General features: G+C 43.9%; 1 protein-coding gene across 10 annotated transcripts in view; it reads left to right on the top strand.

The window, feature by feature from the left end:
* Positions 1 to 26065, top strand: part of FRMPD4 (FERM and PDZ domain containing 4) — a 915426-nt gene that overhangs the window by 878266 nt on the left and 11095 nt on the right. For all 10 annotated transcript variants that reach the window (XM_074391531.1, XM_074391527.1, XM_074391532.1 and 7 more), the window contains 6 exons: positions 1548 to 1674; positions 4015 to 4104; positions 4646 to 4828; positions 7608 to 7746; positions 21846 to 22910; positions 23303 to 24589. In XM_074391531.1, coding sequence (XP_074247632.1) covers positions 1548 to 1674; positions 4015 to 4104; positions 4646 to 4828; positions 7608 to 7746; positions 21846 to 22910; positions 23303 to 24589 — 2891 coding nt within the window. The remainder of the gene's footprint in view (positions 1 to 1547; positions 1675 to 4014; positions 4105 to 4645; positions 4829 to 7607; positions 7747 to 21845; positions 22911 to 23302; positions 24590 to 26065) is intronic.

Genomic DNA, 26065 nt, shown 5'->3' on the forward strand with positions numbered 1-26065 from the left:
CAGTTCACTCCTTCCAGATGGCTTCTCTCTCCCCGCCACACATATGCATGACTATAGCCTGAGAAATACTCAGCTCACAAAGAGAGCTCATGCTCAGCTGCACAGGTTCCTGCCCTCTTCCAGTCTCCTTTCTGAAGTTCCTGGGGACAGGTGAAGCTGGCTGCCATTTGAAAAGGTGGCCTGCACAACCTGCGATGATTTTCAGACAATTAGAATGCATTTATTTTCCTACTTTCTGAACTCACATTTTACTAGGTTGAACATTGGATGATCAAAACGGACTCGGAGATAACTGGCTTGAGGAAGAATCTTGAAAGGTCCACAATAATGTTCTCATTCATAAATTGCTTTGACCAACCAATATTCATTGAGCATTTTAGATAGCACTCATATTAGGACAGCAGAAAATAGTAATATGTATGAATTATATTCCTGGCCATTGAGGAACCTGTGGTCTGATTGTAAAGACAACGTATAAAAAGTGTGAAAAGTAATTACGTAAAATAATGATACAAGTAGGATTACAAGATAGCCCATAATTAGTGCCAAATGATGGCAAAGGACAATAAGTACAAGTTGAAAAGGAAGAAAACATAATGATCATGAAATAGACCATCTTAACTAGCAGAGAATATGAATGGGCAAGTGATAAGGGTAGGTTGTCTTCCTGCCCTTTCTGGAGAGGACCTGAAGCAGGAGAAATAACGGGAATCCTCTTGAGGGTCTTCACATAATTTAGAAGACACTGGTTAGACACATAACCCAGGGTAGGATTTCTATTCCAGGATAGATTTCCTAGATTTCAAAATATGAGACCTTCTTAGAAAAGGGTTGTAGTCATTTCTGGGGAAATGGGCTCTTTGTAAACATATATTAACGTAGTCCCATTTGTTGTTTTGTTGTATATCCACACCCATGAATGATGCCTGCATCTCCACATCAATACAGGCACACTCGAGGGTCATGAATCATACCCAGTTCCACACTAGCGGCACAAAATGTTGATGGAAGGAGTTAGACACGAACTGGCTGGGACAAAAGAGAACTGTGTGTGCCTAGAAAAATAGCCATGGAGGAGGGGAGGGACACGGAATAATGGTTTGGAGACATGAAGGAGTTGCATCCATTCTTCTAAGAGGAGAGAGAAAGAATGTGAGCAGCTAGTGAGATTGGAGAAGAGAAATCAAAAAAGGAATGCAGAGAAATTGGTGTTGGAAATACAAACGCGGACATGTGAGTGACTTTGAAGAGATCCAGAAGTCGGTTGGACAAAATGTCTATTCGCTTTCCACTGGTTCCAAATGCCTCCTCAGCATTGTCTCTAGGGAGTGAGGAATAGGTTTCTTTTAAAATGCAAACAAATGTATTAATGATCAAGTCATGTGTGTCCTGAGTGTAAATTAAAAGTTATTTCCCTAATTGGGGACTTGTCTCCATTCTCTGCCTTACCAAGAGTTCATTTGTTCCAACAAAATCAGAGCCCCATCCTGTCTTAGATAACTAATCATCACAAGAATGTGAAATTAAAGATATGTTCTTTATTGCAGAAAAGAATGGGGATTAGAGACTTTTCTTCCCTCTGCTGTGCTGCAAAGCATGAAAGAGAAGAACATAAAGAAAGCACTTTCACACCTTGTCAAAGCAAATCAAAACTTGGTACCACCGGGTAAAAAGGTATCACATTTGCATCTTAATAGAAAATTATAAAGAAAGAGGCTTGAACGCATTGTTTAAAATGTTTAAAATTAGCTCATGAATAAAATACTTAGCACCATATTTTCAGAAGCAGTAAAACTGTGTAACTTTTTTCTAACTATTAACATGTTTCTAACACTAATGAAAATTAAGTATTCATATAGAAACCTATTTATTTCTCACAAGTTATGGACTCTGTATTGTAGCGGGGGAGGTGTGGGTTCAAGTGCCCATGCAGGAAAAGTTTGCATAGCCTCTGAGACACTGTGAATAGAAGATAGAACTGTGAAATAATTCTTTGTTTCAATCACGCAATTTCTTACTGCTCAGACCAGCTTAAATGCACCACAGCCAGCAAGGGGCCTTGCAGGCCAGAGGCCACATTAATGAAACCAGGGATCGTCAACTGTGACATAACTGACATATGGGAACAGCTCATTCTTTGTTAGGGAGTTACAGGGTACAGCCTGGGATTGTGGGGTGCTTAGCAGTATCTCTGGTCTCTGTCCACAAGATGCCGGTAGCACGTTCCTGTGATCATGACAAACAAGTATGTCTCCAGACAATGCCAAATGTGCTCTGGGGAGCAAAATCAGCCCTGTTGACAAACGATGGATTCAATCCTATCTTTGGAGGGAAGACAAAATTATTGCTGTCATTCACCATCATTAGTGTTAAAATGTTTTTGTGCTTTTGTTTTTGTTTTCATTAAGTAGGAGAAACACAAAGGACATTTTAAAATAGACTGTTGGTCAGAAAAGAGAGGTATGGTTGATAGGTAATAAAAAAGAAGAGACTCCAGGAACCAGAAAGAGAAGGAGCCTTAAAATACTGGATCTATAAAATTGGAAGCAGTCTTACAACCAAGAACACTTTGTAATTGATATTAGCTGGAGAAATCTGTGTGACTCTTTAATACAAATCACTTTATGTGGAGAATTATTTTGTTTTAGTATCTGATTTTTAAAGTCATTTTTACTAGGTAAGGCACATTTATTTCTATCCCCTCCTCACCCATGATGCTTTTTTTTTTTTTTTAAGTATAATCAGGTTCAACACACTGTCAGCCACCTTTGACTCACTTCCCAGTTTCGTGGGAAGGATGTCTTGGATCACAGTGAGCATTCAGCTTACAGAGATGTAGCAAGATGATGCGGGTGAAGTTCTTTTTAACTTCAGTTCTGATTTGCTGGAAGCTAATTTCTATAATTGTGATTTTTTTTTCAAGCCTGGCCCACTCGATAATTTAGAAAACTGCTATAAGATCAATCAACCTATCCATTTATCCATCACTGTCCTTCTTCAAAAGTTGTTTTTCTAGCCAAGAGTGAATAGTTGGCTTTCAAAACAATTTGCAAATCCTTTGCATTTTTGAAAGAAGAGGGATGGATGAATTGCGCTAAATAAAAATTACATAAAGAGCAGTACATTTAGATACAGTTAACAAATAAGTTGGCAAGTCATCTGCAATTGAAAACAGAATTTTATGTTCATTGCTACTTAATGGTGGTCTGCACCTTGTTGGAAAATTTCAACCTTAATAAACATCCCTGGCACATTCCGTATAAAATATGGACCTTTTAAAAAAAAAATCAAATACTCTTTTCAGTGATATGGGAACCTACATTTTTAAATCTTTATAAAGATAACTTTTATCTGGATAAAATTTCATTTATAAATCATTCGTGAAACTCAACAGATTTTCCAAGTTGAATTAGTAAAACAGAGCCTTATATAGCAAGTTCAAACATTTCCACAATGATTGGATCTCAGAAAGTTCATTTCCCCAGAAAATTTGCAAGGACTAGAAGAAACTTGAGAGGGGAAGTATAAAGAGCCTGTTTAAAAGGCTTTGCCTAGATTGCAGGTGCGTATTCAAAATGATTCCCATAAGTCTACATTCAGCTGAGTCTCTTGTGCAATGGGAATATATCTAGACACCTCATCTTTGTCCGTAATTGCAAGTAGAAGGCACCGCTCACCTCTTGAAATCTCCAGTGAGCAGATGTACAGTGGAACATTTTATGGTCTTGTTCTCACTTGTTGAGTGCCCTGGCACAGCATATCTATACCCATGAGTGCCCCATACATTGACCCCCGAATAAATAAGATTTGAATCTCGATGTCATGTTTCAGTCCTTCATCAGGAAGCCAGATATGTAGCAACTTTATTTCTAATGAAGAGTCTTTGTCACACCCGAACTTTTCAGTGGTAAAATCATCCTTCTATCTTACCCTTGTTTTCTACTGGTCTCCAGCTGAAATGGAGTCATGCCCAATAGTGTTAACTAACACCTGAGTTTTCTTTTCTCTCCTCAGCTCTCTGCACTACAAGCCAAGGTCCATTATCTGAAGTTCCTCAGTGACCTGCGATTGTATGGGGGCCGTGTGTTCAAGGCAACATTAGTGGTAATTGCTTTTTTCTTTTTTTCTTTTTCTCTTGGAAGCCACAGCAGCTCATTCCAGCTCTGATGACAAAAGCACGTCAGCTGTGAATCTTCTCCAGCCTTCATTTCTAACCAACTTCACAACAGTCTGAAAATATCAGAAGAAATGTTAAACTAGAAAGTACCACTGCAGAATGCCCTAGAAAAAGAAATGTGAAGAACCAAGAGAATCAAAGGATTCTAACAATGGCCTTTTTAAAAATCATTGTGCCAGAAGTTGCTTTCACAGTAAAAGAAGAAAGACTAAAAAGAAAAACCTTATTTCTAAAAGCATCTTGTAATTATGAACATACTGTGCTATAACATTTACTTTCTAATTATTCATAATTTATCAGAGCCTCAATTCATTCATGTATCTGGTTCTTCTAATTGGATGATTTAGTACAGTATGACCCAGAAACACTTTCTAAAGAAAATGTAATCTTATAAAAATAGGATCGTAGGTTCAAGTTGGCATGGCGTTTCAGTTCAGTATTTTTATGTTGTCAACCTCTCTTTCTCAGCAGGCAGAAAAGCGCTCAGAAGTGACTCTCCTGGTTGGGCCCCGGTATGGCATAAGCCACGTCATCAACACCAAAACCAATCTGGTGGCCCTTTTAGCCGACTTTAGCCATGTCAACAGGATCGAAATGTTTTCTGAGGAGGAGAGTTTGGTGCGGGTGGAACTCCACGTGCTAGATGTGAAGGCAAGTTTTTCAGATGTTGATACACTGCCTTGCTGTAAATAGCTAATTTCTGATAACCCTGCTGGTGTTTACAAGACAGTCAAGTGTCAATGTGTGCAGAGCATCACAGATGCAATGTAGTGCAGAAAATAATCCACCCAACTCAGGACTGGGGTGCTCTAGTTCTCACTAAATTGCTGTGTGATTGGGAACAGGTCGCTATACTTCTCTGGGCTCAGGTTTTTAATTCATACATGAGAAAGCAAGATATATAATTTCTAGGTCCCTTCTGACTTTAGAATATGTGATTTATAGTTATAGAGTAGGGGAAACTTTTCTGAACTAACTTTCTGGAATATATGATTCAAATCAAGAGGGGGATTTTCCCCAACTCTCTTTAGAATTCTCACTCCCTTTACTTAGATTGAGTCCATGTGTGTTTATTCTTTTGGAAAAGCTTGATGTTTTAGTTCTTCTGCCTTCTCATGGTTGTTCTTCTCATATGGTAGCAATTGATACAGACTGAACATCTGACCCCATGAATTTTATGGCCATTCCATTTAAAACAAAAATCTGGCTGGGCACAGTGGCTCACGCCTGTAATTCCAGTACTTTGGGAGGCCGAGGCAGGCAGATCACGAGGTCAGCAGTTTGAGATAAGCCTTGCCAACATGGTACCCCATCTCAACTAAAAAAACAAAAATTAGCTGGGTGTGGTGGTGTTTGCCTGTAATCCTAGCTACTTAGGAGCTGAGGCAGGAGAATCACTTGCCCGGGAGGCAGAGGTTGCAATGAGCCGAGATCATGCCATTGCACTCCAGCCTGGGTGACAGAGTGAAACTGCATCAAAAAAAAAGAAGAAGAAAAAAGAAATCTGAGATGGTCCACAAAGGGCAAAACCCTACTCCCAAAAGAGAATAGGAAATAGTCCGGGTTCCTGGTATCCACCTTCTTTTCCCAGTAGAGATAAGTTACTGGATTTTGGCAATGGCAATACTCCTATTGTTTCTATAAAGAAAAGGCACTGGAACAAAGGGCGATACTGACTCCACAAAGGAGACATCAGTCTGGAGGGTGCTCTGAGAACAGCCAGGGAGGACCCAGCCCCACCTGCATCCCCACTAGGGTGGTGTGGGAGGAGTGGATTAACAGTAATTGAGAATGTGGCCAAGCACATCAGAATACACCAGAGAGCTCTGCAGTTGGAACAGATGATCATGAAACAAAGTGGAGCTCAGGCATGCTGGCTGTGGCCTATGGGATTTCATGGGCTGGATTCAGAGGGTTCCCATTGACTTCATGGCAAGCTGAAAGTGTGAGGATAGACTTTTGGAATGCCCACCTACCCCATGAGCAAAGAGGCTGAGAGAAATAGCCCCATCACGGAGACAGGTGGATGAAAAGGTGAACTGCATGCAGTTATTACAGATCTGATTACAGAGATAATCTGTCCTAAACAGAAATGAGTGGCATGCCTGGCTGATGGTGTCCTGCCTATATAGAATAATGATGTGGTGGCTTGGACGCTGAGGGAGACCTCAAATGAAGTGGAAGGAAAGGCAGTTCAACAAGTAGTACATGGGCTTTGGCAGGGAAGTTATATTCTACCTGCTGGGGTCATTGAACCAGCCAGTGTCTTATACCTAGGAGTGAAAGGAAGAAGCCTGCTGTCTCGCTGTCTCTGTGCCTGTCTTCGTATCTACTTTTTCTTTATTCTTTCTCTCATTTTCTCTTTTGACAAGAATATACCCTTCCTAACTCAATGAGAAAAACTGCTTCATCAAACACTTTTTCCCCCTATATGCCCCAAGTCCATGTCTACTTGTAAAATAACCTCATGGTTTCAAGAGTTTCAGGCCTTTTCTCAACTCCCATTTGTTTTACCCTGCTGCAAATTTACAATTGCATTTAGAAGCAACCTTTTACTGGATCTCTGGCACTTTTCATTCAGTCTTAGCAGTCATTTCCACTTGAATTGTACCTCTCTTTAACACTAATGTATACTGTGAACCCAAAACTTAATCTTTCTGTAATTTTCAGATTGTGGGTTCACTGCTGGTAACTGAAGTAACGGTAACTTAACTACTTAATTTACCAGTTTAACATGTTTAATTGTTTTTAAATGCTAAAAATGTTAATTATTTGGGAAGAAAACAATCTTTTTTTTCATTTCCGTATGGTTCGGGGGCCAGGTGCAGTGGCTTACACCAGCAATCCCAGCACTTTGGGAGGCTGAGGCGGGCAGATCATTTGAGGTCAGGAGTTGGAGTCCAGCCTGGCCAACATGGCAAAACGCCGTCTCTACTAAAAATTCAAAAATTAGCCTGGCATGGTGGCGCATGCCTGTGATCCCAGCTAGTCTAGAGGCCGAGGCGTAAGAGCCACTTAAACCCAGGAGGCAGAGGTTGCAGTGAGCCAAGTTCATGGCACTGCACTCCAGCCTGGGCAACAGAGTGAGAACCTGTCTCAAATATATATGTGTCTCTCAAATATATATGTACATATATACACACACATATATATACACATATATGCACATATAGACATACAGACACACATATATATGTATATACACATATATATGACTTGGAAGAGATTCAAAATGTCCAGGCTTTTTAGATGGTGTGTCCTGTTTCTCAGTATGGCACTTGGTGTTATCCTTGGCTTTTTCTCCTGCTTTGGGTTTCTCCCCTGAAATATTTAATAGCTCCTTTTTCCATAAGCATAAATGCAGCCGTTGACACTCGAGAGACATTATTAAGAATGGATGGCTTTAACCAAAATGTTCTCTTTTGTGTAGCCCATCACGCTCCTGATGGAATCCTCAGATGCCATGAACCTGGCCTGTTTGACGGCTGGATATTACCGGCTGCTTGTCGATTCCAGGAGGTCGATATTTAACATGGCCAACAAGAAAAACACAGCAACCCAGGAAACAGGTATTCTCTTCCTGAACTCATAAAGCACTGACCTCCCTGCAAACACCCCACCTGACAATAAGGATGTTTCCTAAAAAGTTAAAATTGTGCCCACCAAAAAATCTAACGTACAAATTCAACGTAAAAAGCCTTCAGATACCTCTGATGTGGGCTAATTGTTAAAAACAAAAATACTGATTTCTCAGCGCATTTGACATATCACTCAGAAATGTCAACTTTGATTTTATTACCGTGAAAGTCTCTATGGTTGGGTTTTCATGGTGTTACTTTTACAGAGGACTAGTGATTGAATGCCCAAACACGACTTGTGAGCCCCTGCTTTAGGGCTGGTTTCTCCTGGAGGTGTCCTAGGCCTGGTGTCTGGGAGCCTCCTCCCTGTAGTCAGACTTGTTAGGCATGTCACTTGCATAAAGAGACCACCAGGCAGGCTTTGTGTGAGCAACATGGCTGTTTATTCACCTGGGTGCGGGTGGGCTGAGTCTGAGTCCGAAAAGAGAGTCAGTGGAGGGTGGCAGGATAGAAGTTCATTTTTAGGTTGGGGCAAGTGGTCAGTTAAACGTGGTCATCTATTTTAGGGAGGGGAAGGACATCAGGGGACGCATGGTCACAAGGGTAGGGGGCATCTATTATATAAACAGGTATGATCGTAACGGTGGGGGTTATTGATTACAAACAGAGGGGTGGGGAGGTAAATTACATAGTTATAGGGGTGGGGTCTTGAGAAACCCAATGTCCAGGGGGTAAATTCTGCAAGGCTGAGCAGGAACAATGGTTGCAGGGGGAGAGCAATTAGTAGAGGCAGGAACAAGTTGTTTGTTTTACTTCTTACTGTGGCCACCTGGTTAATTGTGGTTACTTCAGACTTTCTGGCTCCTGGGGACCATCCAGAGGTGTACGTGCAGGTCACCAAGGCTGTAATGGCCAGGCTTGGACTTGGAGGCCTTGCATTCCCATCTTTTTATATATGTATAAGGAAAAATGTGAGAGAAGGGAGTAGGGGCGATGTTTCTCATGGCTTCTTTGAGCATATCAGGGTGCAGCACGGACACCTAAAAGAAAAGCCCATGATTTTGATTTTTGTAGTTTAGTAGGTGTTTGGCCAAGTCCTTAGAAACAATAGCTTTCAGATGGGTGGTGATGAAGCCTTGATCCAAGGTCAGAATAGTTTCCAGTATAGGGGGTGCTCCCAGAAGGTTTGGATGGAAAGGGATATGTGCAGTTTCTGGAGAGGTGTCACGCTGCATCTTGACATTAGCTGGGCTCTGCCTGGAGCTCATGAGTGATGGATTGGTATTTTTCGTTGATCCTAGAAGGGTGAAGATTGTGAAATAGGGCTGGGGAGATAAGACAGGCAAATAACCGGGGAGAGTTGCCAAGGCATCTTGTCTTAAGCATCTGGGAGGTCCTGGGACAGGGGGTGATATTGTGAGGTTGTTACAAGTAGCATTTGCCATATAGAGTGATTAGGGATGGCCTGGATACTGTTTTATAGGAATTGAGAGACTAATCGGAAAACCCAAGGTCTGAATAAGAGAAGGAAGACAGGTATTAAGGGAGTAAGGACTGGAAAAAGTCATGTCGTTCAGCTAGAAAACAGCCAAGTCGATTTGGCATAGTTATTTGCCTGGTAGCAAATTTTGGGGCCTTGTCTTTGAGCCTTTTGATATTATAAACTAGGCCGGACTGATTTAAGTGAAAACAGCATTCCTTATTTAGAAATAATGTTGTGACGGAGGTGGTGACCCCTGCTCTGCCAGTTCCGAGGCCTACAGTAGAGGCTGCAATCCCTATTCCCATGAGTAATGGAATGAGCTGGATGACTCTTTTTGTTAGTAGGTGTCGTTAGGGGGACAGGCAGTTGTTCGCTGCTACTGGCAAATTGGATTCTAGGAAGAAGGAAAACTAAGGCACAGGCGCCTGTCCGGTTAGTAGGTGGAAGAGCCATATAAGAAAAAGAGGCCTGGGGCAAGGCAAAACTGAAAATGTAGGGTGACAAGTTGGGAGGGATCCTTGAAAGCAGAGTTAGATACCCAAACTCCTAAAGATCCTGCAAGGAAAGGGCAGCAGCAGTTAGAGGCGGAGAGGGAGATTGATGGAGTTACCATGTCGTGGAGACAGTTTGATTTTCATCATGTATGAGGAAGCATGTCGTATTAACAAATAGTCTGCTGCTAACATTTGTAGGGCCAGGTATGAGTAAGCATGAAGAGGGGCTAGGAGAAGAATCCGAGGAACAGGGGGAGAGTGGCCAAGGACGGGGTGACAGAGAAGGTGCTGTCCTAGACAATAATAACAATATTTTTGGGGTTATTAGTAGTGATAGAGGGTTTGTCAGTAAAGCAAAGTGAATATGCTCCTAAAGGCATATTAACACGTGTCAGGGCTTTGGAGATGAAGAGTGAAGGAGCACTTAGAAGGTGGAAGATTGGCCAGGCGCGGTGGCTCAAGCCTGTAATCCCAGCACTTTGGGAGGCTGAGGCGGGTGGATCACGAGGTCGAGAGATCGAGACCATTCTGGTCAACATGGTGAAACCCCGTCTCTACTAAAAAAAAAAAAATACAAAAAATTAGCTGGGCATGGTGGCGTGTGCCTGTAATCTCAGCTACTCAGGAGGCTGAGGCAGGAGAATTGCCTGAACCCAGGAGGCGGAGGTTGCGGTGAGCCGAGATCGTGCCATTGCACTCCAGCCTGGGTAACAAGAGCGAAACTCTGTCTCAAAAAAACAAACAAACAAACAAACAAAAAAAAAAAAAAAAAGAAGGTGGAAGATTATCCAAGGGAATTCCAGTGGTTCGTTGATGGGAAATGCATAGAGGAACTGGAGTGGAGATAGTTGTGTGTGGAGTGGAGTTGATATGAGGTGAGAATTGCTATAAATAGTTGCAGAGAAGTATAGCAGCTTGTTGGTATGAAATGTATGAGGATATCTTCGTGAAGATATAGAGAAGCTCCATGGGAGGGTAGAGATGGGGCCTGTTAAAAGAAGTGTGGAGGTATAGGGAGACGGGAGAGGTGGCCTGATCGGCTGGCAGGGCAGGAATAGCGGTTTAAGGAGAGGAGAAAGGGAGATTGCAGAGCCAGCAATTTTTTTTGCCAACAATGGGTTGGCATCAGTGAAGACAGAATGGGTTAGATTGATGGTATGTTGAAGGTAATTAGGAAGGGATAGGGAGTGACAGAATGGGACAGTGAGCAGAAAAGTAGAGAAGAGAACTTTACTAGGGTGGAAGAATTGGGAGTGTCCCTTGCCATGTAAGGTCATTTATCCACTCAAGGAAGAAGCCAAGGGTGGAAGTTCATGGTAGAACCACAAGATGTCAGCTAAAATGGTCTGGAGGAGAGCGGTGAACAGGCAAGGCAGCAGGCATAAGGCATGTAAATGTAGATGAGAAGGGCAATCAGAAGTATGATTAGGCAGAAAGCAACAGAAATAGAGAACTTGTGATGTGTACGTCAAGTTTTAGGGGTGACTGTGTAGAGTCCTGTTGCAAGTAGCAAAGTTAAGAAAAGGATTCCTGTCAATGCTAGAATATAATCTAAACTCATGTGTGGTTTGTGTCTACTCTTCAGGAATTCGAGTTAGCTTAAGAGAAGTAAGAGAGAGTACTCGCAACTTCCAAGAGGAGGCGGATGGCCTAGGCTGGTCATCGGATGGACACAGTTTAGTCCCAGACTGGTGAACCCAGTGGGGAGGGTCTTGTAGACAGACAGCAGTTGGGGTACCGTAGACAACCAGGTAGGGACCCTTCCACCGAGGCTGGAGAGCTGGAGAGGTTACATCCTTGACCAGCACTGATCCAGCTAAGGTGTCGTCATAAGGCCGGGTATCTGGAGTGGGTAAGAGGCAGCTTGCTGAATTTCCTGCCTAGTTTGTTGGAGAACTGGAAAATAGTCTTTAAGAGGACTAGTGTCTGGGAGAATGTTAGGCCCAAGCAAAAAGGTATGGCCATATTAGAGTTCAGAGGGGCTATATCCTGTGGGTTTCCCGGGAGTGGCATGAATTCTGAGGAGAGCAATAGGTAGAAAGGATACCAGTCCTTTGTTAGTTGAAGGGTGAGTTTGGTTAAGACGTGTTTTTAGAAGGCCATTAGCTTTTTCTACTTTCCTGATGACTGAGGGTGGTAAGGGGCATGGAGATTTCATGGAATGCTAAGGGCCTGAGAGACTGCTTTGGTGATTTGTCTAATGAAAGCAGGGCCATTGTCAGATTGTATGGAAGTAGGCAGGCCAAATCAGGGAATGATATTTAACACACAAGAAATAACGGCAATTGCCTTTTCTGTTCCAGTAGGGAAGGCTTTAATTCACCCTGTAAAGGTATCTACCCATACAAGAAGATACTTGAATTTTCTGATACTAGGCAAATGAATAAGTTAACTGCCAAATCTTGTGTGGGGACAAATCCCCGTGCTTGGTGAGTGGGAAAGGGAGGAGATTTTAAAATCCCTGGGGATTGGTAGAGTGGCAGACGGAGCACTGAGATGTAATTGTTTTAAGGATGTACTTGCATGAAGGGAAGGAGGTAAGAGGTTCTAAGAGACAGGCCAAATGCTTATATTCCACATGAACATGGTTATGAAAGGAAGAAAGGACAGAGTGGGCTTGCGAGTCAGGAAGAAGGAATTTTCCTTGATTCAAAAACCAACTGCCTTGAATGGGAAGTTACCAGTAGGTTAAGGATTTAGAAGGAGAGTAAGTAGGAGTAATTGATGAAAAAGAATATATTGTCCGCTAGGAGGGGATATTGGTGCATTTGCTGCCGCCTTAGCTGTTTCATTGGCAAACACATTTCCTCGGGCAATGGGATCTAAAGTTTTTTGGTGTCCTTTAGAGTGGATGAGAACAGCCTTAGGGAGGGTGTTTATTAAGGGGGCATTGATAATAGAAGACCCCTGTTTGGTAAGAAAACCTTTTTCTGCCCATATGGTAGCATGGTGGTGTAGGATGTGCAAGGTGTATTTAGAGTCAGTCTAGATATTTACATGTAGTCTCTTAGCAAGAGTAAGAGCATGGGTAAAAGCAATGAGTTCAGCTTGCTGAGAAGTGGTAGAGGGAGGGAGTGTGGCAGCCTCAATGATAGATGAGTGGGCTACAACCTCATAACCGGCTTTAGCCAACTGACTGGGCTTTGAAGAACTGCCATTAATAAACCATGTTTGGTCTGGGTCTGGAATGGGAAAGAGAAATATGTGGAAATGGGGAGGATGCTATATGAATTAGGGAGATACAGTTATAGGGTTTGGGACTTGTGTCTATGTGTGGTATTAGATGAGAGGCTGGATGAAAATCAGGGCTGTGTGCAATAGTCACAGTGGGAGTGTTGATAATGAGTGAATAGAGTGGATAAGATGTGGGACGGATAACAGCTGTGGGAGATGCGAAGAGGATGCGAAAGCCTGAAGCCTGTGAGAGCTGTATAGAGTAAGGCAGAACCTGCTGTTTTGAAGGCCTTGGGAAGAAGTACAGCAGAGGCAGCTGCCACCCGCAGGCATGAGGGCCAACCTAGGACAGAGAGGTCAAGTTGTTTAGAGAGGAAGGCAACAGGACGCAGACCTGGCTCTTGTGTAAGAGCTCCAACTGCACAACGGTGAATTTCAGCAGTGTTTAAGGAATAGGGTTGGGTTGGATTAGTTTAGCCAAGAATGGGTTAAGGATTTTGTACAGGTGTTGGAAATAATAGATGCAATGAAGTGGCGCAGTCAAGGTGGCAGGAGGAATAGGCAGAGAGGTTACACAGGATACCTTGGAAAAGAGGGTTATTTACTTTAGAAGAGAGTTAAGGCAGCTGGGGGTGGAACCAGGCAATGTCTTGGCACACAAACAGGATGGAGGTGGGTCCCACACCCTAGGCTTAAGGTAGGAGAACATAAGGGGAGCTGTCAAGGGAGGTACGGGTTCTGGGAGGAGGGAAGCAATGACGTGTGGCTGGAACCCAGGAACAGTTAAGGAGGCAGACCATTTTGCTAGGATATCTTGGCCTAACAGAGCAACTGGACAAGTGCGGATGATTAGGAAAGAATGTCAAAAGGAGTGCTGGCCTCGTTGACACTAGACTTGGGGAGTTTTGAGAGGCCTGGAGGCCTTGCCCTCAGTTCCCACAACAGTTATGGAGGCCAAGGAGGCAGGTTAGCATGGACTGGGTGGGCCCTGAATTAAGAAGGGGACGGACTTACCTGCTACCGTAAGAGTTACCTGAAGCTCAGCCTCCGAGCCGGTCCAGGGGGCCTCCAAGATGTTCAGGCAGCATCAGTCTTTAACCACCAAGCCGAGGAGCAGCTACGTGAGCTGGACAGTCCGACTTCCAGTGGGGGCCTGCACAGACAGCGCAGGGCTTAGGAGGAATCCCACGCTGCGGGCATTCCTTGGCCCATTGGCCAGGTTTCTGACACTGGAAGCAAGGTCTGGGAGGGGCGGCTGGACACTGGAATCTGGGTGCTTTGAGGTCTCTGTGAGCCAGTAGTGGGTCTGAGGTTTGTCTTAGGACAGAGGCAAGCAATGGCAGTTCTGAAATGCACTGCCGCTTGGTGGCTTCCTGCCTATTGTTAAACACCTTGAAGGGGAGGTTAATGAATTCTTGTTGTGGGGTTTGAGGGCCAGATTTTTATTTCTGTAGCTTTTTTAATGAGAGGGGATGATTGAGTGATAAATCTTTTTCAGAGGTGAGACAAGTAAGGATGACATTTATGTTACTCCAGGTAAGATAATAAAGAGAAAGGGGGCCAGGCACGGTGGCTCACGCCTGTAATCCCAACACTTTGGGAGGCCGAGGGGGGTGGATCACGAGGTCAAGAGATCGAGACCATCCTGGTCAACATGGTGAAACCCCGTCTCTACTAAAAATACAAAGCATTAGCTGGGCGTGGTGGCGCGTGCCTGTAATCCCAGCTACTCAGGAGGCTGAGGCAGGAGAATTGCCTGAACCCAGGAGGCGGAGGTTGCGGTGAGCCGAGATCGCGCCATTGCACTCCAGCCTGGGTAACAAGAGCGAAACTCCGTCTCAAAAAAAAAAAGGAATATGTACCCTAACCATGCCTTAGGCTCCAGCCACCTCTCTAAGGGGGAATTTGGGGGCAGGAGCAGAGGAGTTAGCCCCAGGCTAAACTGCAAGCCTGATAGGGTATGAGGTAGAGAGGTCACGGGAAGGGCATAAGGAGGTGGGTTGAGGGCAGAGGAGGCAGGCTCTGGGCGGGGGGTCGGGGTTACCACCTGGATTAGGGTCTGGTTCCGACATAGAGGGAGAAGAAAGGTCAGAAGGGTCAATGGACAAGGAGGATTCTGAATCACTGGCAGACATAGGAGTGAATGTAAGGGAGAGAAGGAAAATTTGGGATGAGTTGCATTGACAGCAGAGATTAGGGAGGGATTGGAATGTTAAAAAAAAATACCTGGACATAGGGAATTTCAGACCATTTGCCCATTTGTTGACAAAAACCTGGACATAGGGAATTTCAGACCATTTGCCCATTTGTTGACAAAAAATTGTCTAGGTGTTGCAGAAGAGAAAAATTGAAAGTGCCGTTTTTCTGGCTATTTAGATCCATTGTCCAATTTATATTGTGGCCAAGCAGTATTGCAGAAAATAAGACACTTAGGTTTTAGGTCAGGTGAGAGCCAGAGAGGTTTGAGGGGTTTTTTTTTTTAGAACACAGGCTAAGGGAGAGGAGGGAGGAACAGAGGGCGGCAGAGACAAGGAAAGTGAATGGAAGACCAAGCAGCTTAGCAGGCATCCCAGACTAAATCTTGGTCTGTAACTGGGGTGAACTGGTTAAAGGGGTGCCCCCACATTGATCCATCACCTAGGAGTGAGTGCAAGTGAGTGACCAGAGCAGATGTCTCCGCAATGATCAGTCACCAAGGGAAGACTGTCTTCCCGGTTCCATGATCCACATAGGATTTTTTCTGGTCATGAACCTCTCAGAAAGTCCTGTCTTTCTTGTCTCCACTGAAAGGTAGAGGAAAATGAAACTGAAAGGAGGAGGAGGCTGACAGGTAGTGAGAAGGGCTAAAGAGAAGAGTGGAGGCAAACTGCTTACCTGATCTGAGGATGGTGAGTGGATCGTGGGCTGGTCTGATGAGCCTAGGTCATAGGTAGGTCTCTTCACGGAGGGAGCACAAGGAGTAGAAGTTCCCCTGTCCCAGGTTTTGGCACCAAATGTTAGGCGTGTCACTCGGGTAAAGAGTCCACCAGGCAGGCTTTGTGTGAGCAACATGGCTGTTTATTCACCTGGGTGCAGGCGGGCTGAGTCTGAAAAGAGAGTCAGTGGAGCACAGTGGGATAGGAGTTGGTTTTATAGGTTGGGGCAATGGTCAGTTAAACGTGGTAATCTATTTAAGGGAGGGGAAGGGCATCAGGGGATGCATGGTCACAAGGGTAGGGGGCATTTATTATAAACAGGCATGATTGTAACGGTGGGGGTTATCGATTACAAGCAGAGGGGAAGGTAGGTAAATTACAGTTATAGGGGTGGGGTCTTGAGAAACCTAATGTCCAGGGTGGAAATTCCACAAGGCTGAGCAGGAACAATGGTTGTAGGTTGTAGCGGGAGAGCAATTAGTGGAGGCAGGAACAAGTTTTTTGTTTTACTTCTTTCTGTGACCACTTGGTTACTTGTGGTTACTTCAGACTTTCTGGCTCCTGGGGACCATCCAGAGGTGTACGTGCAGGTCACCAAGGCTATAATGGCCAGGCTTGGAGGCCTGACAAGACTTATGCCCAGGATTCTGGGAACTTTACAAACAGGAAGACATGGTTATTGCCTAGCACTTGGACTTGGGGGCACTAGAAGAGAATTGAAGCCATCTTGGATCCATAATGGGAGCACCCAGATGGCAAAGACATCAAATAATTCAATTCAGTCACTTGACAGAACAAAAGGACCCCAAAAGTGAGGACAGAGAGTGCTGCAAATGTTAAATTGATTATTCCTTTGACAGTAGGTGGTTTTCATTGGTTTTAGGACATGTTTTCTTTAGTTATTTAAGCATTTTCCTTCATCTACAGTGGATGCTTAGTAAATGTCACTGACAGACTGATGCCACCATTGTAGGCACAGCCCCTGACTGGCTAAAAAAAATTATAGCCAGAGGTTCCATAATTGGGGTTTGTTTTTTTTTTTTAAAGAAAGTGGGATTCTTAAAAACAAATTTTACTGTTGCCTCTCTTTTTTTCTCCCCCTTAACCCCATATTTCTCTGAGAAAATGAAGGGAGGAAAAAAGAGAAGGATGTTCTCTCACTGTTAAACTGAGCAGAAACATCCATCTTTATTCCATAAATATATTGCAATATGTAGACACACTCTCACATGCATACAGACCCACCCAGTTTACTACGATGGCCAGTGAGTGGAAGCAGCACAGGCATAGAAAAAGGGAATCCAGAAACAAGGAGAGATGGACAAACCATGTTAGAAGGCAACACTTGGACTTTCAGGTCAAATCAATCTGAGCTTGAGTTTCTTCATTTGTAAAATGGGATAAAAAAACTAGCTTGCAAGGATTAGCAAAAAACAACTAGGGTACATCATCTAAAATGACTATTAATAACTGGCAGTGAAAGAAAAACAGTGGCAGAAAGAACTGAGAATGACAGAGATAGATGCTGGGTGCAGTGGTTCATGCCTATAATCCCAACACTTTAGGAGGCTGAGGCAGGAGGATCACTTGAGCACAGGAGTTTGAGACCAGACTGGGCAACAAAGGATGACCCCGTCTCTACAAAAATTATAAAAATTAGCCAGGTGTGGTGGCACACACCTGTAGTCCCAGCTACACGGGAGGCTGAGGTGGGAGATACCTTAAGCCTAGGAGGTCAGGGCTGTAGTGAGCAAGGACTACACCTCTAAAAATTAGGAAGTGATAGAAACACATAAACGTTTACAAATAAATACAGAAGGCCAGGTGTGGTGGCTCACGCCTGTAATCCCAGCACTTTGGGAGGCCGAGGTGGGCAGATCATGAGGTTAGGAGATAGAGACTACCCTGGCCAACATGGTGAAATCCCACCTCTGGTAAAAATACAAAAATTAGTGAGGCATAGTGGTATGCACCTGTAGTCTCAGCTACTCAGGAGGTTGAGGCAAAAGAATTGCTTGAACCCGGGAGGTGGAGATTGTGCTACGGCACTCCAGCTTGGGCAAGACCGTCTCAAAAATACAGAAAAGGAAAGAATAAAAAGGAAGTGACAGGTGTTCACTGGGTTTGGCAATAAACATTTTTTTTTCCCCCCTGAGATGGAGTCTCGCTCTGTTGCCCAGGCTGGAGTACAAATGGTGTGATCTCGGCTCACTGCAACCTCTACCTCCCAGGTTCAAGCGATTCTCCTGCCTCAGCCTCCCACATAGCTGGGATTACAGGCATGTATCACCATGCCCAGCTAACTTTTGTATTTTTAGTAGAGACAGGGTTTCACCGTGTTGGGCAGATTGGTCTTGAATTCCTGACCTTCTGATCTGCCCACTTCTGCCTCCCAAAGTGCTGGGATTAACAGGAGTGAGCCACCATGCCCAACAGGCAGCAAACATTTTTATGACCACATGTTTTCATTGAGCTAGGAGATTTAGAGCAATTTAATGCTGACCTTTTAAATTCCAATGAAGGCTGGGCACAGTGGCTCATGCCTGTAGTCTCCGCACTTGAGGAGTCCCAGGTGGGTGGATCAGTTGAGCCCAGGAGCTTGAGAACAGCCTGAGCAACAAAGTGAAACTCTGCGTCTACAAAAGAAAATTTAAAAACTAACCATGTGTGGTGGCATACGCCTGTCGTCCCAGCTACGTGGCAGGCTGAGGCGAGAGGATCACGTTAGCCGGGAGGTCAAGGCTTTAGTGAGCCAAGCGCACTAGTGCACTCCAGCCTGGTGACAAAGCAAGATCCTGTCTCTAAAAAAAGAAAAGAAATTCCAATGAGCAGTTAAGCAATTTTACACAATTGTTTTCTATTGGAAAACCAGTTTTGGGCTTTTTATTTTCAAATTGTAAAGTTTATCTTGAAGATCAATCCTTTCCTCGTGGATTATAAAGATTGTAGAGGTGTATGAAGAAATCCAAACCTACTGTTCTAAACATGCTTACAGTTATAAGGGTCTCCACTCTGTCCGATTCCTAGTGACCCACAACATACGGTTTAATAGAACTGCAAGAGGCAAAAACTTAGTAACAGAAAGTATTCTTATTGTGGGGAAAGAATGGGACTTCAGTCTCACCATCATGTCTCCCAGTTTCAAATACCTTTCCCCATTATCAAAGACAGAAGGCTCGAGGTAGGTGGAGAGAGAGAGAAGCAAGGATAAGGGAAAGAGGGCACCTTCCAAAAAGAAAATGACAGACCTAGGTTGAACAGCAGTCTTGGCCTAGCATACTCTAATGGCTAAAAGCACTCTCTGCTCTTCAGAAACTCCCAAAAGATCTGAGAGTCAAGAAACACAGAACATAAGTCTTCCCTAGTCCATTCTCTCCTTCCACTCTGTAGGAGACTGGGCTACAGAATAGATCCCAGCCCCTAACCGACATTCTTCCACGTCTCCAAAATTATTCCAGGAAGCCAAATCAGTAGATCCTTCTGGGAAGAAGCCAGATTGAGCACATTTATTTTTTGAGACGAAGTCTCGCTTTGTCGCCCAGACTGAGTACAGTGGCATGATCTCGGCTCACTGCAACCTCTGCCTCCTGGGTTGAAGCAATTCTCCTGCCTCAGTCTCCTCAGTAGCTGGGATTACAGGCGCCCGCCACCACACCCAGCTGATTTTTTGTATTTCTTTTAGTAGAGATGGGGTTTCACTACGTAGGCCAGCTGGTCTCGAACGCCTGACCTGGTGATCCGCTCACCTTGGCCTCCCAAAGTGCTGGAATTATAGGCATGAGCCACCACACCCAGCAGCACATATTTGGTCTCACTTCAAATTGATCCCAGACCTTAGTCAAGATCTCCAATAAGAAAGAGCCCCCATTTCTTCTTCCCTATCCTGATAATTAGCCTTTAACCACTTTCAAAATCCATGGCCACACATAGGTATGCATCTCTGAGCTTTAGGAGGGTCTCAGTAAGTATCCATCAACGGGCTTTGAGCCTGCTGACCTATTCAGTTTTCTCGTTCATCTAAACCAGAGTTGGCAAACTATGGTCAATGGGCCAAATCATGTTCTTGCAAATAAAGTTTTATTGGAACTCAACCCTGCACATTGTTTTACTTTCCTAAGGCTGCTGGAACAAATTCTCACAAACTTGGGAGCTTTACACAACACAAACTTATTCTCCCACATTTTTGGAAGCCATGAGTTCAAAACCAGGATGTTAACAGGGTCATGCTCCCTTCAAAGGCTTTAGCGGAGGGTTTCTCCTTACCTCCTCCCACTTCTGGTGGCCACCAGCGTTCTTTGTAGCTGCGTAATTCCAGTCTCTGCCTCTGTCTTCACATGGCCATCTCCTCTTCTCTGTGGCCCAAATCTCTCTCTGCCGTTGAATTTAGGGCCCAGGCAGATAATTATGAATAATCTCATCTCAAGATCCTTAACTCTGCAAGACATTTTTCCAAATAAGGTCACATTCACAGAGTGGACATATCTTTTGGGGGCCACCATTCAACCCATACACCCATTTGTTTACGTAGCATCTATGGCTACTTTCATGTTAAAACAGCCAAGTTGAGTAGTTGCTCAATTGAATGGTTAGACCACAAAACCAAAATACATACCATCTGGGCCTGCCTTTACGGAAAATATTTGCCAAGCCCTGGCCTAAAGCTGCGTTACAATGCAACTTTGCTGAACTACGGTTCCTCCTGCAACAATCCACACTCACACACACACTTCGCCCCACAGGCACACCCAGTCATAATCTAAACTGTTGTTTTTAATACAATAATGCTGAACCCCCAACAAGGTTTATTTATTGTAAGGTAAAATGCAAATATGGCCAGTGTATAATTCAATGTCTTCAAAATTTTATCTCTTACTGTTCATGAAAATACATGAATTTGTTAAAATGACCCTGAGAATTGTTCAGCATTAAGTCCATTGCATGATTTGTGGGGAGCAGAAACCTCTTTGGTAAAGCTGTACTTTTCCCCCATATGTCTTGCACATCTGATGTCAGTTACACAAACTTGTGCTATTTGAGGGAACAGATGGGAGAATAGTATGGCCCTAAAATTTTCTCAGAATGTTGCCTCTGGAATCTACAAGGCAGTATCAACAGAATAACCTAGTTCTCTGTCTTGTTAAATATCAGAGCAAATCCCTACATCAAAATTCCAGATTGAAACACCCTTGAAGAGCAAACACAATAATAGTATTTCAACTGGGGTTTTGTCGTTTTAATTCACAAGGAACATCAAATCTTCAAGAGTTCCCATGATACAAATAAAAATGGAAATTAATCTAAATATTAATTATGCCTAGAAATTACAGAGAAAAGTACATTACCTGTAACTACTCCACCTTAGGCATTTTATATACATACACACACAGGCATGCATACTGACATTTATACATGAATATTTTAACATCCACTAGGATATCAAAAAACTGAAGACAGAAGTTTTATACGATTATTATAATATGTAATGTTAATTTCCTAAAAAAAATGTATGGTAAAACTGTGACAATCTTTGACCATCTGTGAACTCAATGAGGAAAACATTCATTATCTTCCTCCACAAATTAAGGAATATTAGATCTCACTTTACAAAGAAAAGGAAAATCTATTTTCTGAAATAAAAGCCTACTGAAATCTCACCTTTAAGGGTTGTAAAAGGCACGTTGTATATTCACATTTGTAGATATAAATGAAGCCTTTTAATAACAGAACCAAGGGTCAGATGGAATTAAGCTATACTTCCCTACCCCCAGATGATATTACATTTGATCAAATAGCAATTCTAGTTTATGCAGTATCAATATGCAGTGTCAATTTTGCTAAGGTCGGTTCTCCTAACCCAGGAATTCTTACACCCGAATTGACAAGTACTATATTTGGGTAGCTGTAAACCTGTGTCTACACAAGTGATGCTACAAGGCATGAAATTAAAAACCAGAGATGAGCCCCGCCCTCCACCCAGAACCAGACAGCACAGTAATGTGTCTTTGCATGATTCTTTCTCTTCAGGAACTGAAAACAAGGGGAAGCATAACCTCCTTGGTCCAGATTGGAACTGTATACCCCAAATGACAACCTTTATTGGCGAAGGGGAACAAGAAGCCCAGATAACATACATAGATTCAAAGCAGAAGGCGGTGGAGATCACAGACAGCACCATGTGTCCAAAAGAGCACCGGCACTTGTACATAGACAACGCCTATAGTTCAGATGGACTTAACCAGCAGCTGAGCCAGCCCGGGGAGGCCCCCTGTGAGGCGGACTACAGAAGTCTAGCTCAGCGGTCCCTATTGACCCTCTCAGGACCAGAAACTCTGAAGAAAGCACAGGAATCTCCTAGAGGAGCTAAAGTGTCCTTTATTTTTGGAGACTTCACCTTGGATGATGGTATTAGTCCCCCAACTCTCGGCTATGAAACGCTACTAGATGAGAGTCCTGAAATGCTGGAGAAGCAGAGAAATCTCTACATCGGCAGTGCCAATGACATGAAAGGCCTGGATCTCACTCCAGATGCAGAGGGCATCCAGTTTGTGGAAAATTCTGTGTATGCAAACATAGGCGATGTGAAGAGCTTCCAGGCCACGGAGGGGATTGAGGAGCCCCTCTTGCATGACATCTGTTACGCAGAAAACACCGATGACGCAGAGGACGAGGACGAGGTGAGCTGCGAGGAGGACCTTGTGGTGGGGGAGATGAACCAGCCAGCCATCCTCAACCTGTCTGGGTCAAGTGATGACATCATCGACCTCACATCCCTACCCCCTCCAGAAGGTGATGACAACGAGGATGACTTCCTGTTGCGTTCTTTGAACATGGCCATTGCTGCACCCCCACCTGGCTTTAGAGACAGTTCAGATGAAGAGGACTCTCAGACCCAGGCAGCTTCCTTCACCGAGGACAAGGAGAAAGGCAGCAGCCTGCAAAATGATGAGATCCCCGTGTCCCTCATTGACGCTGTGCCCACCAGCACCGAAGGCAAGTGTGAGAAGGGACTGGATAATGCCGTCGTCTCCACGCTGGGAGCTCTAGAGGCTCTATCCGTGTCAGAAGAACAGCAGACCAGTGACAATTCAGGTTCTTTCACAATTGTTACATTCATTCACTGATAACCATATCATTCCATCCTTCCAAGCCATTTGCCCTTGGAGTCCTGTTACGTGGTGTTCTCCATTTCACACATGTCCCATTTCATAAATGTGCTGAAACTACCATCATGGGGTTTGTTTTTGTGTGTGTGTGTGTGTGTATGTGATTTCCTTTGGGTTTTTTGTTTGTTTGTTTTTAAAAAAAACATAAGGCACATCTCTCCCCCATTTCTGGAACAACTGTGCAATAAACTCAGAGTCCTTACTGAAAAGGGAAAAACTTGGTATTTTGTTTTAATGATAACGAGTCCCATTTTCTTACATGTCTCCAAGTGCCTCTGATGCATCCATTAATCAGTTCTTGTTTTTTACGGCATGCAGGTGTAGCCATCTTGCGGGCTTATAGTCCTGAGTCTTCGTCAGACTCGGGCAATGAAACTAACTCTTCTGAAATGACTGAGAGTTCTGAACTGGCCACAGCACAAAAACAGTCAGAAAACCTCTCCCGCATGTTCTTGGCCACTCACGAAGGCTACCACCCCCTTGCAGAAGAACAGACCGAGTTCCCGGCCTCCAAAACCCCCACTGGGGGCTTACCTCCAAAGTCCTCACACGCCCTGGCTGCTAGGCCAGCAACCGACCTCCCGCCCAAAGTTGTGCCTTCCAAGCAGTTACTTCACTCAGACCACATGGAGATGGAGCCTGAAACCATGGAGACTAAGTCGGTCACTGACTATTTCAGCAAACTGCACATGGGGTCGGTGGCATACTCCTGCACTAGCAAAAGGAAAAGCAAGCTGGCCGATGGTGAGGGGAAGGCACCCCCTAATGCGAGCACAACAGGAAAAAAACAGGGGACCAAAACAGCAGAGATGGAGGAGGATGCCAGTGGTAAATTTGGTACTGTGTCTTCACGGGACAGTCAACACCTGAGCACTTTTAATCTGGAGAGAACTGCCTTTCGCAAGGACAGCCAAAGATGGTATGTGGCCACTGAAGGTGGAATAGCTGAAAAAAGTGGATTGGAAGCAGCATCGGGGAAAACCTTTCCAAGAGTTTCTGGTCTTGGGGCAAGGGAGGCCGAAGGGAAGGAAGAAGGAGCTCCTGATGGAGAAGCCAGTGATGGCTCAGGTCTTGGTCAAGGGGACCGCTTCTTAACTGACATGACCTGTGCATCTTCAGCCAAAGACTTAGATAACCCAGAGGACGCTGACTCGTCCACCTGCGACCATCCTTCCAAGCTTCCTGAGGCTGATGAGGGTGTGGCCCGTCTTTGCGACTACCACTTAGCCAAGCGGATGTCATCGCTTCAAAGCGAGGGCCATTTTTCTCTGCAGAGCTCCCAAGGCTCTTCAGTGGATGCAGGCTGTGGCACGGGCAGCAGTGGCAGCGCCTGCGCCACACCCGTGGAGTCGCCGCTCTGTCCCTCCCTGGGGAAGCACTTGATTCCTGACACTTCTGGGAAAGGCGTGAATTACATTCCTTCAGAGGAGCGAGCCCCTGGGCTTCCCAACCACGGAGCCACCTTTAAGGAACTGCACCCACAGACAGAAGGGATGTGTCCACGGATGACAGTGCCTGCTCTGCACACAGCCATTAACACCGAACCCCTGTTTGGCACATTGAGAGATGGATGCCATCGGCTCCCCAAGATTAAGGAAACCACAGGTACAGCCATGATGGATTTAGCACTTTATTTTATTTAGCACCGTATTCACAACAAAGTTAAAAACAAAGTCTGGAAGAAAAGTAAAAGGTAGAATTTCAAAAGGCCACAGAACTGTAAAGTACCAATCCTTGATCCCCTGGTATTAAATACTAAAGATTATAAAACTGAAAATGGTATTTGCTCTTTATAATCTTGCTCTGTGCTTGCTTTCAGAATTTGATGGGGCAATACATTTTTCCTAAATTCTACATGCAGATTCTATATGACAGTATTGCTTAGAGTCACATAACAGTTTGATTTTCTTCCCAAGACATCTGATTTCTAATTCTGCCATTCCATTATTGAGCCACAAGGAAGGATAAGAGAACAGGGTATCAGGGAGACTGGAGGGGTTTGGAGAGCTCATTTGCCTTTGAGCAACCTTAATGATTGATCCCTACTCTGTAAGATTGCCATAAATGGATGTTCTGAAGTGTCTGACATATTCCAATGTCAGGAAGATTTTGAGGTTATGCCTGATGAGCTGCTTTATTTTCCCAAAAATAATAAAGTGTAAACACATGTAGAAACAAGAACACATCTACCTTCTGTATCCCACCTTCACCATCCCACCACTAAATGGCACGCATTCCCCTCATTGATCCACTTGGCTGGCCACCACATGGCAAAAACAGATACTCTCATACTTTCGTGTTTCAAATTATGTCATCAATAGTGTCTTTTTCATACAGGTCAATACAAGTTAGTGAGATCTTATGTCGGTCATTTTCTATTCCTGTTCTTTTAAGATTTTCTACTCTCTGAAAGCCCACCGTTGGCTTTACCTGCCTTGGAAAAGCTATCTGTAAATGCTACCTATGTCATCACCCCAACTGCATCTTTACCTCTAAACTAACAAAATCACACTATTTAATCCTTCATGGTTTATAAAGAACTTTCACCTGAGTTACCTCTTGTCACAAAAATTTTGTGAGACGGGAATTATTTGCTTCACATCACAGCTTTTCTTAAAGAAAAAAAATTGAGCAAATGGCCCAGTATCTTAACTTCAGACCTTGTACCAGGCAAACCTCATACTCTCTCCTCTTTAAAAGATTTGTTTATTTCATTTGCATTAATTAGCCCACTTCTTTAAAAAGGAGAAAGTAACTGATGCCAGGTTTAACCTAATTCCCTTGAAATGAAACTTGATATCTTCAATATATTTGAATAATCTATACCTAGGATCTGTGTCTTCTGTGTTTAAACTTTGAAAGGTAGATATTGGGAGCAAGGCAATTCATGAAATAACGCTGTCTCCTTGGAAATGTTTGGGACTTCTAGACAATTCCAAATGAATCATCAGTTCCAGAAATAACAGATTCCAGTATTTTCTTGATATTCATTAAAATGGAAATTTGCTATGAGGTATCAAGAGGCAATCTTTGGAAAGCAGGGTGACCTTGGCATATGGCAGCCCTTCTAGACTACATCCT

The sequence above is a fragment of the Saimiri boliviensis genome, chromosome X, assembly GCF_048565385.1.
Source record: "Saimiri boliviensis isolate mSaiBol1 chromosome X, mSaiBol1.pri, whole genome shotgun sequence".
Classification (NCBI taxonomy): Eukaryota; Metazoa; Chordata; class Mammalia; order Primates; family Cebidae; genus Saimiri; species Saimiri boliviensis.